General features: G+C 38.2%; 1 protein-coding gene across 2 annotated transcripts in view; it reads left to right on the top strand.

The window, feature by feature from the left end:
• The first annotated feature begins 217 nt into the window (after window positions 1-217).
• Window positions 218-16,316, top strand: part of PPP2R5C (protein phosphatase 2, regulatory subunit B', gamma) — a 48,980-nt gene continuing 32,881 nt past the window's right edge. Inside the window, exon 1 of one of the 2 annotated variants that reach the window (XM_009998002.1) lies at window positions 218-372. In XM_009998002.1, coding sequence (XP_009996304.1) covers window positions 279-372 — 94 coding nt within the window. In that variant the 5' untranslated portion in view covers window positions 218-278. The remainder of the gene's footprint in view (window positions 373-16,316) is intronic. The other variant, XM_009998003.1, reaches the window with a different exon arrangement.

The raw sequence follows: 16,316 nt of genomic DNA, 5'->3' as shown, positions 1-16,316 counted from the left end.
GAGGGGCGGCGCGGGGACAGCCCCGCACCCGCCTGCGCTCATTCGTGGCCTCCTCGGTGTCATTTGAAGTTGCTGCCGTTGGCCAATGGGGCTCCTCCCGCCCCATGACATCACTAACCAGCCAGTTCCCTCCAGCTGCAGAGCCTCAGTTTCTGTCTCTTTCTCTTTTTTTTTTTTCCCCTTTTTTAAAAAACCAAACCAACAAAACAACAGCAACACTAAAATGGAGGGTGGTTTCTTGCCTTAAGGAGTACGTTGCCTTGCCTGCTGGAGCCTAGATGTTGACATGTAACAGAGCTGGCAGCAGGATGGTGGTTGACGCAGCCAATTCCAATGGGCCGTTCCAGCCCGTGGCCCTTTTGCATATTAGAGGTGAGTTATTGTGCGAGTGAATCGCGACCCTCTGACGAGCTAATAAAAGGCTATTGTGGTGCCTAGATAAGGGGAGCAGGAAGTCCTTTGTACCCGGGCCCTTTGGGTTTGTTGCCGCCGCAATAAAGTCGGGCGGGATCGAAACGCGCTTTTTGGGAAGATTTAAGAATTCGTACAGGCATTGCATGCATAGTTAAAAGCAGGTTTTACTGCTTTCTGCCGTAACTCTCCCATCCCCCTTCCAAGCTGTGCTGATGTCAAAGGATGTGAAGTCACTACCCCAGAAAGGTACTGAGTGGGGGGAGGGAAGAGCCAAGTTATCGCTATACGGTTCCTATAGAATAAGGGCAGACGTTTGCTGTGCTTCAAAGCCTTTTTTGTGTGACCCGTTCGGATAGAGATCCTTTAAAACCCGCTGCAGCTTTAAAAGAATTGAGAGTGTTGTTGATTGGGGGGGGATGGGAGGAGGGAAGAAATGTGACATTTCTTATGAAAATACCCTTTATGTATTCAGAAAGCATTTCCTAGAAGAGATGCAGCTCGGCTTTAAGAAGCGAGCTGTTCTGTGCCAATGGCTTTGTGCAGTTTTGAACCGTAAATAGCTTCACGGAATATCTTCTTTTTCGGTTTATAGAATAAATGCGTTGCGAATTTACATTCGATATAATTAATTTGGAAAATACATGTAGGTATGACACTGCCACAGAATACCGACTATGTATTTCTTCTGTATTTTTGCAGTTAGTAAAATTGTGCATCGCTGTGGGGGGGGGGGCAGTTTTTTTATGTGGCAGTTAACGAACGAAAGCCTTTTTTTTGTTTATAATGTCTTCCTTAAGGTGGTTTTGGTTTAGAACTTTATGAAAGCTGAACATATATTAGCTAGGATCAGCATACCTTGAACAATGGCATTTATATGCAAGAAACACAGCTGATACCGTTCTCAAATTACCATTGCTTCTCACCTTACACTCGCATAGGCTCGGTGTTGATACTGGAAAGAGTATTTTTTCATGAATTTTCCGTACACTGAAGAAAAAACTTGCTTTGAAAGTTTAAAAAAACCCAGTTGTTCAGAAGCCTGCTCCTTTAAGCAGTAATGCTGTATTCATGCATAAAGAAATCGTTCTTTCTCTTTACATTTTAAAAGAGCCATGTCCTTCTCTGTCTGAAGTGGGACTGGATGTATTCTAGAAGACTCTAATTTTGGTCTGAGTTGAGGGGGGAGAATGCAATAAAATTCCTTTCAGTTAGAATAGGGACGGTGCTTGTTGTCAAGGGAATATAAATGCAACTGCCTGACCTGTAGACAGGCCTTCGCTTTTCACTCTGTGCAGATCGCAGTAATTCTCTGGTAGATGTTGCCTTTTGCAAGGGAAGAAGCACCACCTTTTAAAGGTGTAAGCCAGGGAAACAAACCAAGATTGGAATCAGAATGATGAAATGTTATAATGATGAACCTTAATAATCCTTTGACTCAGTATGATAACAAGTTTCTTTTCAGTGAATTTATTATCTCTGTTGTTGCTGCAATCGAATACATAGTTGTGGAAAACACAGATTTTAAAACTGTTCTGAAATTTACTTTCCTAAGACCTAAATTTTTTGTGCAGTGGATAATACAGCAGTAAAGTAGTGTTTAAGGCGTTTTGTGGTTTGGGGTTTTGTGCTGTTTTAAATAGGTGATGGCAATGGACTTCCTTGTTAAGGTATGACTGGGAGATTGTTTTGCATTTTTCAGGTGGTAGAGTTGTCCCGAAAGGAAGTTAGATGGGTCTCTGGCATTATAGCCCAGAGAAGTTTCTTGATGCTGGGAAGAGAAAAGCATGTCTTACATACATGTATATGTACAGAAGCTGCTTTGGTTTTTTGTGTGTGTACCCCAATCTCACTAGCTGCTCTGATGTTACTGGTGCTTATCTGCCTCCAAAATTAAACCTGTGGGAGCAATACATGCAAAATTAATAGCAGTGGAAATGAACTGGTAACTCTGAAGCCTAATGACAAATGTTTACTGTTTGTCCCAATGCATGCTGCATTTTGGTTGCTGTTTTACATCATCTGTTGCAGTATGTGTTTAAATTTCTAGTAGAAGTACTCCTATCTGCAGCTGTAAGAGTTGCAACTTCAGTGTCAAAATCAGAGGGACACAAGCCCCTCAGTTGTTCCTAGTAGATCTATATAATAGAAATACTGCTTTATCACCAACTTAATAAAATCTAGAATTAAAATGTTGAGGTGGTGTATTGTGTTTTATCTAACTATCGTGGCTACCATACTTGGCCTTAATCTTATTTAAAAAAAAAAATAAAATCGGTGCAGCCTAGTGAACTATGCTATCAGGACTACTTTGAAAATCAAAATCATAATCCTGTTTTTCAAGTTTATTCTAAAACACTTTCTGTACCTGGATACGATGGAGTATGTAATGTTTGCAGAATAAAAGAGAAATCTTCTGGCCTGGCATGGGATGGGAGCTTTCTCCCTTTCCTCCTCCCCCTTCTGAACTGCAGACAGCTTTATTGTCTGGGCTACTTAAGGCTTTGTCAAAACAACACAGTTGGAAAAGTAGATACAGGTGGTTTTTAAAATTAGGAGTTTTGTGAATAGGATATAAGGGTGTCAGAATTTTGTTGACTGCTGTTGCCGTCACTGATATATGCACCATCACTAATAATAAGGAGGAACCATAGGTATTTATTTTTAAGATGGGCTGTGTCAGAGGCCCAAGTATTCTGTCCTTCAGCAGTTCGTTTAGCTTTCAGTGCTCAAAGTCATCTTGGATATGGTGCAGTCATGTAGCCTTAAGTCAGACTGCTGTGGAAAGCACAGTAAGAAGTCCTGTGGGGGTTTGCCTTTCAGTCAAGAATTGTCTTTAACCTCAGGCCCTTGGCCTTAGTTGTTGCATCAGCTAGGTTGCAGCTATGTGGTTGTCCAGCTGTGTACCTCACTGGTCTGGATCCTGATGTGTTGACTACCTGGCTTGGTGTGCCTCTTCACTGTGGCCTTGTTCAGCTGCCACTGAACTGTTGGCTGACCCTTGTCACTGGCAGTACATCTGCTCTCCTTTCCCCATTCAGGTGTTGTGAGACTATGCCCTTTGGCACAACTAGGACGTTGGCTGTTGTTCAAGACCAATGTGTAGAAATAAGTCTGCAGAAGATGACTTTGGACCTGTTGTTGGAAAATACCAAGCACCAAAAGAGTGTAATCCAAACTGAATACAAGTGGCATGGAGCCATTACTGTATGCTATTTGCTCGTGCCAAAAGCACTGGCTCAGTGAGTGTTTGGCCTGCTGGGGTAGTGAGCCCTTGGTCATTCCACCTGCAATAGGTTTTCCAGGAGATTCAAGTTGTGCTGCTGCTGCATTGATCTTTCCGGAGTACAAAGATAGTGTGCATAACAGTCAACTGAGCTGCTTGTCACTGGTTATCACCGTAAACTGAAAACACCTTGTATTGGAAAAATCCGTAGCTTCAAAGAAAATTCCAATTTCAGTTTGAGCAGCCATTATGACCATGGAATAACTACTGTGCTTTGTGGTCCTGGGTAGAGACTTGAGCTTGTAGCTGACTGTGAAGCAAATGGTGTAAGCCAAAGCAACTGGTCACGGAATATCTGCATGAAAAGCTCCTTTAGGATCTTTGGGCGTAAGCAGGACACGCACTATTAAAATAACACTAAGACAGCACAGAGAAGAGGGTTATTAGGTATTATAAAGTTAGTATTTTTACAGCAAGGAGGGAAGCAGAGCACTAAATGGTGTTTTCAAGATGCATCTTTCTCCTTATGGAGCCCTGCTGGCAGCTAAACCCCTTGGGTGATGAAAGTGCATTCAGTGCCCTGACAGGAGGATCCACACAAATGAGATGAGGCCTGGGGGAAGGAATCGGAACCTTTTGATTTTCATCTCAGCACTTTTAAGCAAGAAAGCAGCTGTAAAAGCAGCATGGATTAGAAAATGGTAAACATTTGTCACTAGACTTCAGAGTTACCAGTTCATATTCACTGTTGTGAGTTGTCTTGCTGAAAACTGTAGCTGTAATACAGATTACATTTGCAGGTAGAAAATAAACAGAATTCATTCTGTTGTAGACAGACTATACATGTTTATTCATTGAGGAGGACACACCTTTTTGTTTAGGAATACAGTTCAGTGTTGTTAAGAGCAATCTGTTTTATCAGTGCATCAATGTAGCCCAAATGCCGGCGTTGTTACGAGCTCAAGACCCAGATACTTAAACAAAATACAGGTAAAACTGATCTCATCTGCAATGGCAGAATTAGCAGAATATGGAAGTTACTTTAGTGATTTAGTTGATAACAGACTGGAACTGGTAATGTCAGCTCGTGCTTTTCAAAAATAATTTTCAAGATGTTTTGCAAGACCTACTGAAAGTTGTGTGGGAAGGAGAGTGAGAACACCCTGATGCTGTGTTAACTCAAACTGATGCTTCCGTAGGCTGTAACCTGTTTCAGATATCTTGCTGTCCAGCCTTATATTCTGCTTTCCAGAGCAGCAAAGGGTTTTTTTACATTCAACTTTGTTATTTAAATTGTTTTAGATTTTTTGAAAGATGCTTTGACGTTTTCGAAGAAAATAAGTAATGTTACTTTTTTCATTCTTTCTGTGTGCTCCTTGTATGTATCAATCTTGAGTAAGGGATTGTGGTAGATCAAATTCCATCTTCACATAGTGCTTTCCTACAGGGCTACAGATGTCAGTGGTAATGTTTTTGTGATGTAAATACCCGAGTATTTAGATTGAAATTTGCATGCTTTTCAAAGTGTGGGGGAAGATCATTGTTTTGTTGGGTTAGGTACTAACCTAGCATCAAGCACCCATCCATCGTTGGTGTTTTCCCTGAGCTTGGGCCACTTTTGATCTACAGCTGAATGGTTACCTGATCACCATGAGCTACTGTCAGGTTCTTAAAGCAAGTGCTGTCTAGATATTTCAAGGTTCATTTCCACTTTCTTTATATTTTCATACTTGGCTATGAAAGGTCAAGACCCTTTTGACAATGTGTAAACATGGGAAACAGTTTTTAAGTGAGCTACGTTTTGCACTTAAACATGATGTATGCAGTTTATTTCTTAAAGGAGAAAAGCTTGACACTTTCATTTTAGAAAGAACACAGCATGTGTTGCTTTTTCTTGAAAAATAATTGAGCTGAAGATACTTCAGTCGTACCATGCTTGCTAAAAGTCATGAAGACTGTTGCTTTGCAGTTTAAAAAAAAAAAAAAAAATATCTATTTTATAGTTCAATGGTAAGAGGCCTAAGCTCACGCTTCAGAAGTAATACAGATCAAAATTAGCATTCAGAACAGTAGCCATTAATCTCGTGGTGTACAAAAGGAGGCTAAAGGAATTGGATTTGTTAGGTTTAAGGGAAGGCTGAGAAAAGATCTTATTTTAAACTAACTGATAGGAAGTTATAGAGGGTTTTTTTCAGAGGTCCATAGTGATTGAGAAGTAAGAGTTGTAACAAGAGATTGCAGCTCTACACAAGGAGAAAAATTTTTCACCATAACCATGGTTAAACACTGAAAAGATTTTAAAAGGAACTCTGAAGTCTCTGTGTTTGGAGATACTTCAAACTTGACTCGACAATGACATGAGCAGCTGGGTTTACCTAATTGTCCTCCTTTGAGTTAGGGATCAGGCTAGCAGAAATGACACAGTTTGTTCTGGTAGAAATTATTATCTGATTCTATCATTCTTCTTTTGCATGTGGGACCAAAAAATGACTGGACTAACAGTCACTTACAAATATTACAGTATCAATTTTAATGTACTTTTTTTAAGTCAAAGAGCAATATTCTTACTGTCAATTTCCCCCTCCAGCCCCGTGGTTGCTAACACAGACTTTTAAATATGTTTAGTGCCAGCATGTCTAGTAGTAATACTTTTACCTCTGTGTTAATTCTCAGTTTTTTGTGTTAGTGTTTTAAGTGATTCTTACCGTGTTTTTGCAAGCTGTTAAAAATGGACGACTGGAGCTGCATACGGTGTTAAAAATAGTGGTACAATAATAGGATGTTTTATTAATTTCTTAATATTCTGTTAGTAACTCAGCGGTAGTAAAAAAAAACTATTGTAAGAGGTATGTGGTTTTTAATGGAAAATCTGTAACTCTTCAAAGTATATTTTTAATAAGGTAGAACTCATAAATGTACACATCTATTTCACCTACATTTCTTTACATTTATAAGCTTTGGGGAAGATCTAATAGATTAAATTCATTTGCTCTGTATTGTGAGATGTTTCTGTAGCTCATTTTAACTATCTTTAAACTGGCAATGAATACTGCATTAACAAGCTGTGTGACCTCGCTGTTCATATCTTCTGTGGTGTTTATGAAAATGCTGAGCGGTGTCATTTCTACCACAGATCCTTACAACATGTTTCTGATAGGCTTCCTGCATTATGAAAACATTATGTTAAAAGTCTAAAAATCCAGGAATGATTCTCATTTACCAATTTTCTAATACTTTCTTAGATCTTGATAAATGTCAAACATGATTTTCTTTACATGTACTCAATTTGTATTTTTGGGGAGTAATGTTTTATTATAGTCTGAAACTATGCTGATTATGAAAGCAAACCTAAAAAAAATATATCAGAAAGTCACCTTTCATGCTACTTTTTTTTTTGCTATTAGTGTATACTGCAGTGGAAAATTAATCTGGTTTATTCCTTCTGTATTTCCTGTGTAACGATAATCTTCACTTTCATACACATCTTGAATTTTCTACAGAAGCAGGTATTTTTAAGGATGATACATGCAACTGGTCTAAGCATGTATGTTTATTTGAATTAATTTCCTTTAATCCTTCAACGCATTGAAATTTAGTAAACATTTAAGGCACAGTGACTGTTGTGAGATGTGAGTAAAATCTTCCTGGGACAAAAGATACTTGGAGTTGACATCTTAATGATTTTCTTCAGACATTCTTCCATCACAGTGCTGAATTGTGCTAATTCTCTTTCAGTGAATTTAAATTTAAAGATTACAGCTGCTTGTAAAATTGCAGGTTTGTTTTTTCTCTTGTGGAAGTATTCCTGTACAAGAGACCTTCACAACTTTTTTCATCCCTTATAATCCAATAAATGGGTTTTCCCATGGCCAGCACACATTATCTGTTCTTCTTGTGGGTGATAGTTATTGTTGGTTTTGGATCAGATGGATAAACCTCAGATGAGGTGTAAAGAAGATAAAAATGCTTGTTCTTCCCTTTTCTCCCATATGAGCCAATTATAATTTGGCAATCTGAAGGGTTCAGAACCAGCTGCATGTTTGGACTGATACCTGTGCCTTCCCACCAAGCCACCTGGTTTCCATTGATTCTCAGCTTGACTCCTGGAGTTGATAGTTATCCATCTTGCAAAAAGTCTCTTATATCCTCATAGCAAGTTCTCAGCCACTGCCACTCTTTAACATTGCTTAACCAGTTGTACAGTGACTCGTTAGCTTTGAAACCCATCCACTGATCATTTCTGAAAATATTACTTCAAAAAGGAGGAGCAAGACCATCTTCCTAAAGAGCACATAGTGGTTCTATTCTTGGTGAACCTAGAACTCTCTTATCTATAAGACTGTGAAATGTTTCCTGGAAGGTTTAATCAACTTGTATTAGACAATCGTCTGTATTGTCAAAGGATTGATACTGGTACTAGTGACTATTATTGTGTTTTGTATGATTTTTATAGATTTTTTCCAAAGGACAGCCAGACATACCTACAGTACACAGCCAGAGTAGTGGTATATGGCAATGGTGTATACTGAAGCAGCTCATGGGGAGTGTTTTCAATACTTGACCAAGAGCAGTTTTAAAGGAGGTTGCTTAGTTATCACTCCTGCTGCAATTTAACACGATGACATGCATATTAACTCTTCGCTTACTGTGCATCACTTTGTATCAGAGTAATCATTTTACCTCATTACTGCTTTTACTCAGTGTGCTCTGTTACTCCTCTTCAGGTTATTTTTACCTTTGTGTAGAACCTTTGCTCATGTGAAGAGTGTAAGACCTGCTGCTGGAAGCAATGAGGCTGCTGAGTATTCACGCTGTGCTTAAAATCTCTAAGGATATGCCTGTAAAATGTCTCTGGAGGGGACTTTCTGTTGAGTTGAAAATTCCGTGAAATTACAGGAAGGTAGTCAGCTGGAATTTTTAAGTTACATTTACTGACTCATGGTGTAATTTGCATGCCCTTTCAAGGAAGCAGAATTAAATCAGCATAAATGCATATTTTCCTCTATTTTTGTTCATACATGAAAAATCTTCTGGTTCATGATTGTTGCAACAAAATAGATTTTAAGATTAAAATTCAGTGTTACCCATTTCTAAGACAAAATTTTATGCCCATTTCTCTTCCAAGCCTTTAATAATTAATTTGAACTTCTGTAGAGGCAGCCAATTGTCTCCATGTGCTATGAAATGCTGTTGGCTACTGAAACTGCTTTGTAGACCATGCAGATGAAGTGAGCCACTTGCATTTAATAGGTAAAGGAATATATACGTCATATGCAGACAAGATGTTCCTCTAGTGGCAGTGGCTTTTACGTTCTAACCTTTATGCCCAAGATAAAAACCTTATACCAATGAAAGTACAGGCTAACAGAGCCATTACTTGCCCATGTGCTTGTGTCTCAAATGACAGAATTGAGTTAAAGGATGCTCTAAGAGTGTGATATTTTAAAGCCACATCTGCAACTCGGTTAATTCCACTTAATGCATATACAAATTGTGCAACACTATTTCTGCTATAATTTGCCATTTCAGTTTTCTTTGTCACATACAGTTAAAACTAGGGGTAGGGTCTGACTCGGGATTGTTGTCAGTAGTGGAAGCAACAGTTTTATGTCAATTTTCATAATTGGTCTTGTTACTGATAAGGATTGAGATTTTTTGAAGTAATTATTTAAGTTCTACAAAGTAAAAATTATGTATAGAATGTAAAAGATGTAAAACTGAAGTAAAATTATTTATTTGGGACTTTTCTATTTGTTTGTAGCAGTTGAAACATTTTCATTTTTGAGTTTTTAATTTGCATTTTTGGATTTAAGTTACCAGTTGCGTTTCTTCCCTGAGTCCATAGAATCAGATTTTCTATTGCCTTCGTATTGAAAGTGAAAGCATAACAATGTCAGTGGTGTTTCAAAGGTGTCCTATGTTCATTCAAGCCACATTGGAAAGAAAGTCTTTGCTGGTTAAAACACTGGCTGAGTGGCTTGGCCCAAAGACTTGTGATGAATGAAGTTAAATCCCGTTGGTGGCCGGTCACAAGTGGTGTTCCTTGGGGCTCAGTGTCCAGGGCCAGTTCTGTTTAATATCTGTGTCAGTGATCTGGACGAGAGTGCACTCTCAGTAAGTTTGCAGATGACACAAAGTCAGGTGGGAGTGTTTATCTGCCTGAGGTTGCATGAAGCTTAACAAGGCCAAGTTTTGGGTCCTGCATTTGGGCCACAACAACCCCAGGCAACTCTACAGGCTTAGGGAAGAGTGGCTGGAAAGCTGCTCAGAGGATAAGGACCTGGGGGTGTTGATCAACAGCTGGCTGAGTATGAACCAGAAGTGTGCCGAGATGGGCAAGAAGGCCAATGGCATTCTGGCTTGTATCAGGAATAGTGTGGCCAGCAGGACTAGGGCAGTGATTGCACCCCTGTACTTGATGTATGAGAATGCACCTCAAATCCTGCATTCAGTTTTGGGCCCCCCATTACAAGAAGGACATTGATGTGCTGGAGTTTATCCAGAGAAGGGCAGCAAAGCTGGTGAAGGGTCTGGAGCACAAGTATGAGGAGCAGCTGAGGGAACTAGGTTTGTTCCATCTGGTCCTGTAAGAGGACACTATATCCTTTCTACAGCTGAAAGGAGGTTTTAGTAAGGTGAGTGTCAGTCCCTTTGAGTAACAAGTGACAGGACAAGAGGAAGTGGCCTCAAGTGGTGCCAGGCAAAGTTTAGTTAGGATATTTGGAAAAATTTCTTTACTGAAGGGGTTGCCAAGCGTTGGAACAGGCTATGCAGGGAAGTGGTTGAATCACCATCTCTGAAGGTATTTAAAAGCTGTGTAGATGTGGTGCTTAGGGACATGGTTTAGTGATGGGCTTGGCAGTGCTAGGTTAAATGTTGGACTTGATGATCTGAAAGGTCTTTTCCAACCTAAAGAATTCTGTGATTCTATGAAAACTAGAACAAAATTGATCAAAGCTTGAAATTGCATTAAAAAATTAAGGAAAAGTGTGTTGTCTATCCTTTGGGTGTAATATTCTTCAAAAATATTTTCCAAACCAACTGTAACTAATCTCTAACACTAGAATCTTTCTTCTAACCTATTCCCAGAATATTTTCTATCTTTTGCTCCAGTTACATCTAACCTTCTATATAAAGTATATTAAAAATAAAAAAAATATATTTGCATGGTAGGAAAACTGTGGTGTTTTTGTCCCAGTAGGAAACTAGGATCCCAATTGCCTTCGAATCAGAAAACACGTCCTCTATGAAGTAAAATTTTGAGCATATAATTCACTGTGTAATTTTTCTTACTCTTACTGGAAACTCAGTATTTATTAATGCAGAGTAAGGGATCAAGAATCTTAAAGCTCATTAATGTATTAAAATAAATTGCTTTCCTTTTACATCTAAATCTTCCATTTAATTAGAAAATTGTAAATAAAACAATATTTTGGGAAATGTGCACAAAGGGGTAATGGTTTTAAACTGAAAGAGGGGAGATTAAATTTGGACATCAGGAAGAAATTCTTCACCATGTGGGTAGTAAGGCACTGGAATAGGTTGCCCAGGGAGGTTGTTGATGCCCCCTCCCTGGGGGTGTTTAAGGCCAGGCTGGATGGGGCTTTGTGCAGCTTGGTCTAGTGTGAGGTGTCCCCGCTCATAGCAGGAATGTTGGAACCTGATGATCTTTTAAGGTCCCTTCCGACCTTAACCATTCTATGATTCTACATGCAGAGGTTCCAGACATGCAGTAGTGGGTCAGTCTTAGATTCATAGCTAATAAAACTGTATTTGTGCCCTATAAATTTACAAATTTATTGAAGGCTCCAATTTAAATGCATTACATAATTAAACTCTCCACTCTTTCAGATGTGTGAGGGGTGGGAGTTTGGTGCAAATTACTAGCAAAATGTCTGCTTTCCTGGCAGCTAAGCTGGGGGACTATTAGTAATTGGTGTGGTTTCTGTTCTTACTAGAATGCCTTTGTGAGACCAAAGAATAAGCAGTGACTGAATACATCTGTTTGAAGCAAGTGTACATGTTTTCAGACAGATGTAAGGAAAATAATGTCGGATTGTACAGGAATTTTTCTTTTTTAGTTAAATGAAAAATTCTTAAGCACTTAATTCCTGGCAAAATGCGCAGGTATATTATATATTTCATCATCTTAAAATATTATGTTTTAGTACATTTTGAAATGGGCATAATTGGCTTTCTGCTGTATTTCAGTTAGAACTTTCTTTGCTGAGATGTTATTTTTACTTCCTATCAGGGAGCTGCTGGTAATTGCGTTTGAATTAATTGTTGTTAGTATTTGACATGATATTTGGCTGCTAAGCAAGCTATTGACCTAGGTTTAAAATAATTTCTTTTTTTCTTCCCCCCCAAAACATTGTTGCTATCCGAATTCACCATTTCTTTTTACCTGTGTCACATCACATGAGGTGCTTAAATTTCACAGGCATGTGGGACTAAGTGTTGTTCATACCAGAAAACGAGGTAAATTATGCACGACACTTGAAAGCAGAGTTTTTCAGGGAATAATGAAGGAATAACACATCTTTCACTCCTCCCCACCCCTCCAAGGCCCCCCAAACAAACCATACATGGGGTGGGGCTTACTATTAAAATTGATTAAGAAATTGATCTCAAGAAAACCACCAAAAAATCCTGTTGGCGTTTGGAGAAACTTTTGCTTATCTTGTAATGACTACTGGAATTCTTAATGCTCTGTGGCAATTTGGGCTGATATTAGTTCTCAATTAGCCATTCAAGACCTCAGTTTGCATCTCAGGAGTTATCTGCATTGTTAAAGCCTTCCCTATGAATAGACTTCTCAAAAAGACTTGCTGTATTCCCCATCCTACTTTTAGTTTTGAAGAGAATGGAGAACACAGAAACCTGATTTAGTGTTGTCATCAAGGCAAGTTTTTATGGAAGCTTTTAGTTTAAAAATAAATGTTCAGACAAACTGGGATGTGCATCCAGTTGTGCTTATAACTTAAGTGGAGTTCTTGCATTTGGCTTAGGTTCCATTAGGGTGTGAAATACTTGTTTGTAGAAAACCATCGAGGGCTTTTCTTCATGCTTTCTCATCTAGTATGGCTTCTCTTTCAAAGTCAACATTGTTAAATTCACCTACTTCATCATTCATAAGCATCTAACAGAAAGCAAGCAGTAATCCCCAGTGTTCAGCTTGTGTACAGGGAGTGAGGAGAGGGCTGGTATGCTCTGGGAAATAACCAAGTTATTTTACATTTTGGTGGATGATTTTTCCTTTAATTATATTTATCGTAAATGCGTGACAGGTAACATTGATTGGCAAGTTATTCAGACTCATGAGTTATTATCTGACTAGAATTACGGGTTGGTGTGTGGAGTTTGGGTGTGTTTCAGGAAACAGCACTTCTGCTAATGGCAGATGGTTAGGCTTGATTAGCAGATACTTACTTCAACCAAGTGTGCAAAGTGGCAGCATGTATTCAGCCATTCATGAGTTTCTTCAATTTACTGAATATAAATCTTCTGAATGTCACCATGCACTTGAATTTTGTTCTGTAATTAACTGAAGTCTGATCTCACCACAGCAGTGCTTTGTTTTTTTCGAAGATGTTTTTACACATATTTAAAACCAATTCTAAAGTTTTCAAATGCAATTTTAAATGTTGCATAGCAAGTTTGGTTTTATGCTATGGTAATGGCTTCAAGTACACTGTAAGGACTAGGAAATTCAAGATTTTTCTGTCAGGTTTCTAGCAAGAGGCTCTCTTTGTGTTCAAAACTGGGTTTGCCGTCATATTAACTGTATGTGTGCCAAAAAGCTCTCCTGAGGCTGCTTTGTGTTTGATTTCTCCCTTCCCTTGGTAGGACGTTTTTTTTCCTTTGTCTATTTCATTATCCTCCCTGTCATTTTTCTCCCTTATTTTCAGGTGGAAGTTTTATTTCATTAGCTCAAGCCCATTTCAGCCTGTTTCACTTGTCATTTCCTGTATAAGTATTCCTATTTTCGTCTTTATGGTACATTGCCTTTAAAGTATTCAGTTAACACTTTTCACTCTTCTGTTGTTAAACATTTTAATATAGTCTAAAAATCCTTATTTCTCTTAAATATTATTTCAAATATATTACCAAGGATTAAAAAAATGTAATATTTATTCAAAGAAGGTTGACTTCTGATAAAATTCCTTATAAAGCAGGAACTCAGGTGTAGGGTGGTCTTAGTCCACTTCTGAAAAATAGATAATTAGGTGTCTGGATTATTCCCTGTTGATCAACTCATGATGTTGATCACTGATCATCATTAGACTTCTGATGTACAGCTGGAAAAAGTGTTATTGGAAGTAATTTCAGTGCCTCAGGATGTTTAGTATGTTAAAATTATGCCAAATACAACAGGCTTTTTTTTTTTTTAACTTCATTATCAGTCCTTAAAATCTCCCATATTAAATCTTTGACAGTTAAATGCCATTACTTTCTCCTCAAAACCACAATGTAATCTTGTAGTTAGGAGAGAGCTGCCACCAGCAGTAGCCCTCAGCACTGCATTCCCCAACGACTGCAGCTTTCAGAGGGGATTAGTGTGTGAATCACCTATTTGGAGCTTCTCTTCAGGACTGACAAACATGGGCTTCTCATTCCTTTCAGGCTCTCTTAAGCGGCGGCATTGGCTGTGGTTTTTTTGGTTGATTGGTTTTGAGGTCTTTTTTGTTTTGTTTTTATTACCATTGAATTAGTCTGATAATGGCTCATTTGATTCAAAAGCCCTTAATGTATTTTCCATCAAAGGGAAGAAAATACTGCTTTAAAAGGCTCATAATCCAATGAAAAGCTGCTCATTTGAATGAACGTTTAGCCAAGAGATTTTTTTATGTATAAACCAAAACTTTTAGATGTTGTGTACTTTCACTTAATGAATTCCATTATCTTGCTCCTTCCCCACTTCTGTATCATGATTAAAACTGTTTTTGTACAAAAGCCGTCACAGGTAAAAGAACTTTTATCTTAAGTGGGGGTTATGGTTAGATTCAGTCTGCAGATCAGCATAAAAGTGTTAGTGCTTTATTGGAAATAGAGAATTTGAATGTTCATTGCTCACTGGGACTTTTTTGCTGTAAAAAAAAAAAGCTTCTTTAAATAAAACAACTGGAGTACCGGAATGTCCAAAAATTTGAACTACTTGCTTCCTTTTCAATTTTGAGTACAAAATGTGCCACATATGTATGATTTTGAGCATTGTTTTAAACCTTACTTTCTGTCAATATATAGGAAAGTAGTTCTCATATTCTGGGTGCCGTACTTTCTCAGGTCTTTACTGAATGTGAAACAGCAGTTTGGAACAGTGCAGTTCCTTCAGAGAAATGAAAATTTCCAATCCATAATCCCCAGTTACAAGTGTCTGTTATCTGAAGAACAGCCAAAAGGTATTTCTGGCAGCAGCTCAGTTCCTTGAAAGCAAAGGAGTGAACATAGCCAGTAGTTTCATCTGGCCCTCATTTCCACCACCCCCCGAATGCCTCGACTGCTACCGGATGTTGTGGTGCTGCATAAAGGCATCTGATTCAGATGAGGGTCATGATTTGGAAGTTTAAGTCCACTGTACCAGTCCTGCTTGAGATTTTGCTTGTGCATCCACCTACCATTCTCAGCTCACTGTCTAAATGGTTTTGTAAAAAACAATTTCACTATGGTAGTAGCTGCTTGGAATAGTGTTCTTTTCTTTTAATCCTTGTGGAAGCTCGAAGTACCAGTAAAATATTTTTCATTATTGGTCAGGAGTTGTTTGTTGTTTGGAATTTGTGGGCTTTGTTCTTGTAGATTAGGCTGAAAGTCCATCTAATCCTCAGTGTTCTATGTCTGACATGAAATGTGTGAAGTTAAAAAAACAAAATCGTTGAGAACTACCTGTAGGGAGTGTTTACAGGTATAAGAGATGGTAATTAGAGAGGGACCTTAAATTTACAGCTCAGTTCTTTTGCAGTAAGCCTGCATTCTTTGGTGGCGCTTCACATCACTTACATGTGTATCCCTTTATCTTTGTTAGTGAGATGAAGAGCGGAAGTTTGTCCCTCTCCTATGCCACTTAAAATGTTTAAATATCATACTCTCTTGAGACTAATACAAACACTCTTTTTCCATGAGTGTTCTTATGGCTTTGTTTTCTGTGGTCGTCTTTCTTCTTTTAGGCATTTCTTTGCCAAAATAAATGGGTTCTACAGTATCAATAATATTCCAAATGAAACAATATATACAGCAGAATGTTTTATGTATTTTCTAGTCCAGTGTATGCATACAACAATATCTTGCCTGCTTAGAATTATCTGCAGCCAAACTCCCAGGGTTGTTAGTTATAGTATAAAATATGTTGCATGTTGTATATAATTATAGTACTTCCTTGAATTGCTCAAGTTTATTTTTAAGTGTTGCTAGAGGTAATAGCTTTAATTAAACTTTTCTGTTTGTGAGCTTGAAGATTTTCTCCCAGCACCACCCCATTATTTCCAGTATAGAACACTGGTAACTGGGAGAGTGTAATCCCAAAGTAGTGGTAATTATTGTCATAATTATTTCAATAAAATCAGTTAAAACTGTAATGAGTCTGTCAAATAACAGAAATGCAATAAAAAATAATATATGTAACCCAGGAAAGTACTCCTTGCTTGGGATTAGGATTATAATTTAACTATTTCAAAAGCAGGAA

Source organism: Chaetura pelagica, unplaced genomic scaffold, assembly GCF_000747805.2.
Source record: "Chaetura pelagica isolate M959 unplaced genomic scaffold, ChaPel_1.0 scaffold354, whole genome shotgun sequence".
NCBI lineage: Eukaryota > Metazoa > Chordata > Aves > Apodiformes > Apodidae > Chaetura > Chaetura pelagica.
Note: the sequence above shows the minus strand (reverse complement) of the source record. Positions and strands in the feature narration are given on the sequence as shown.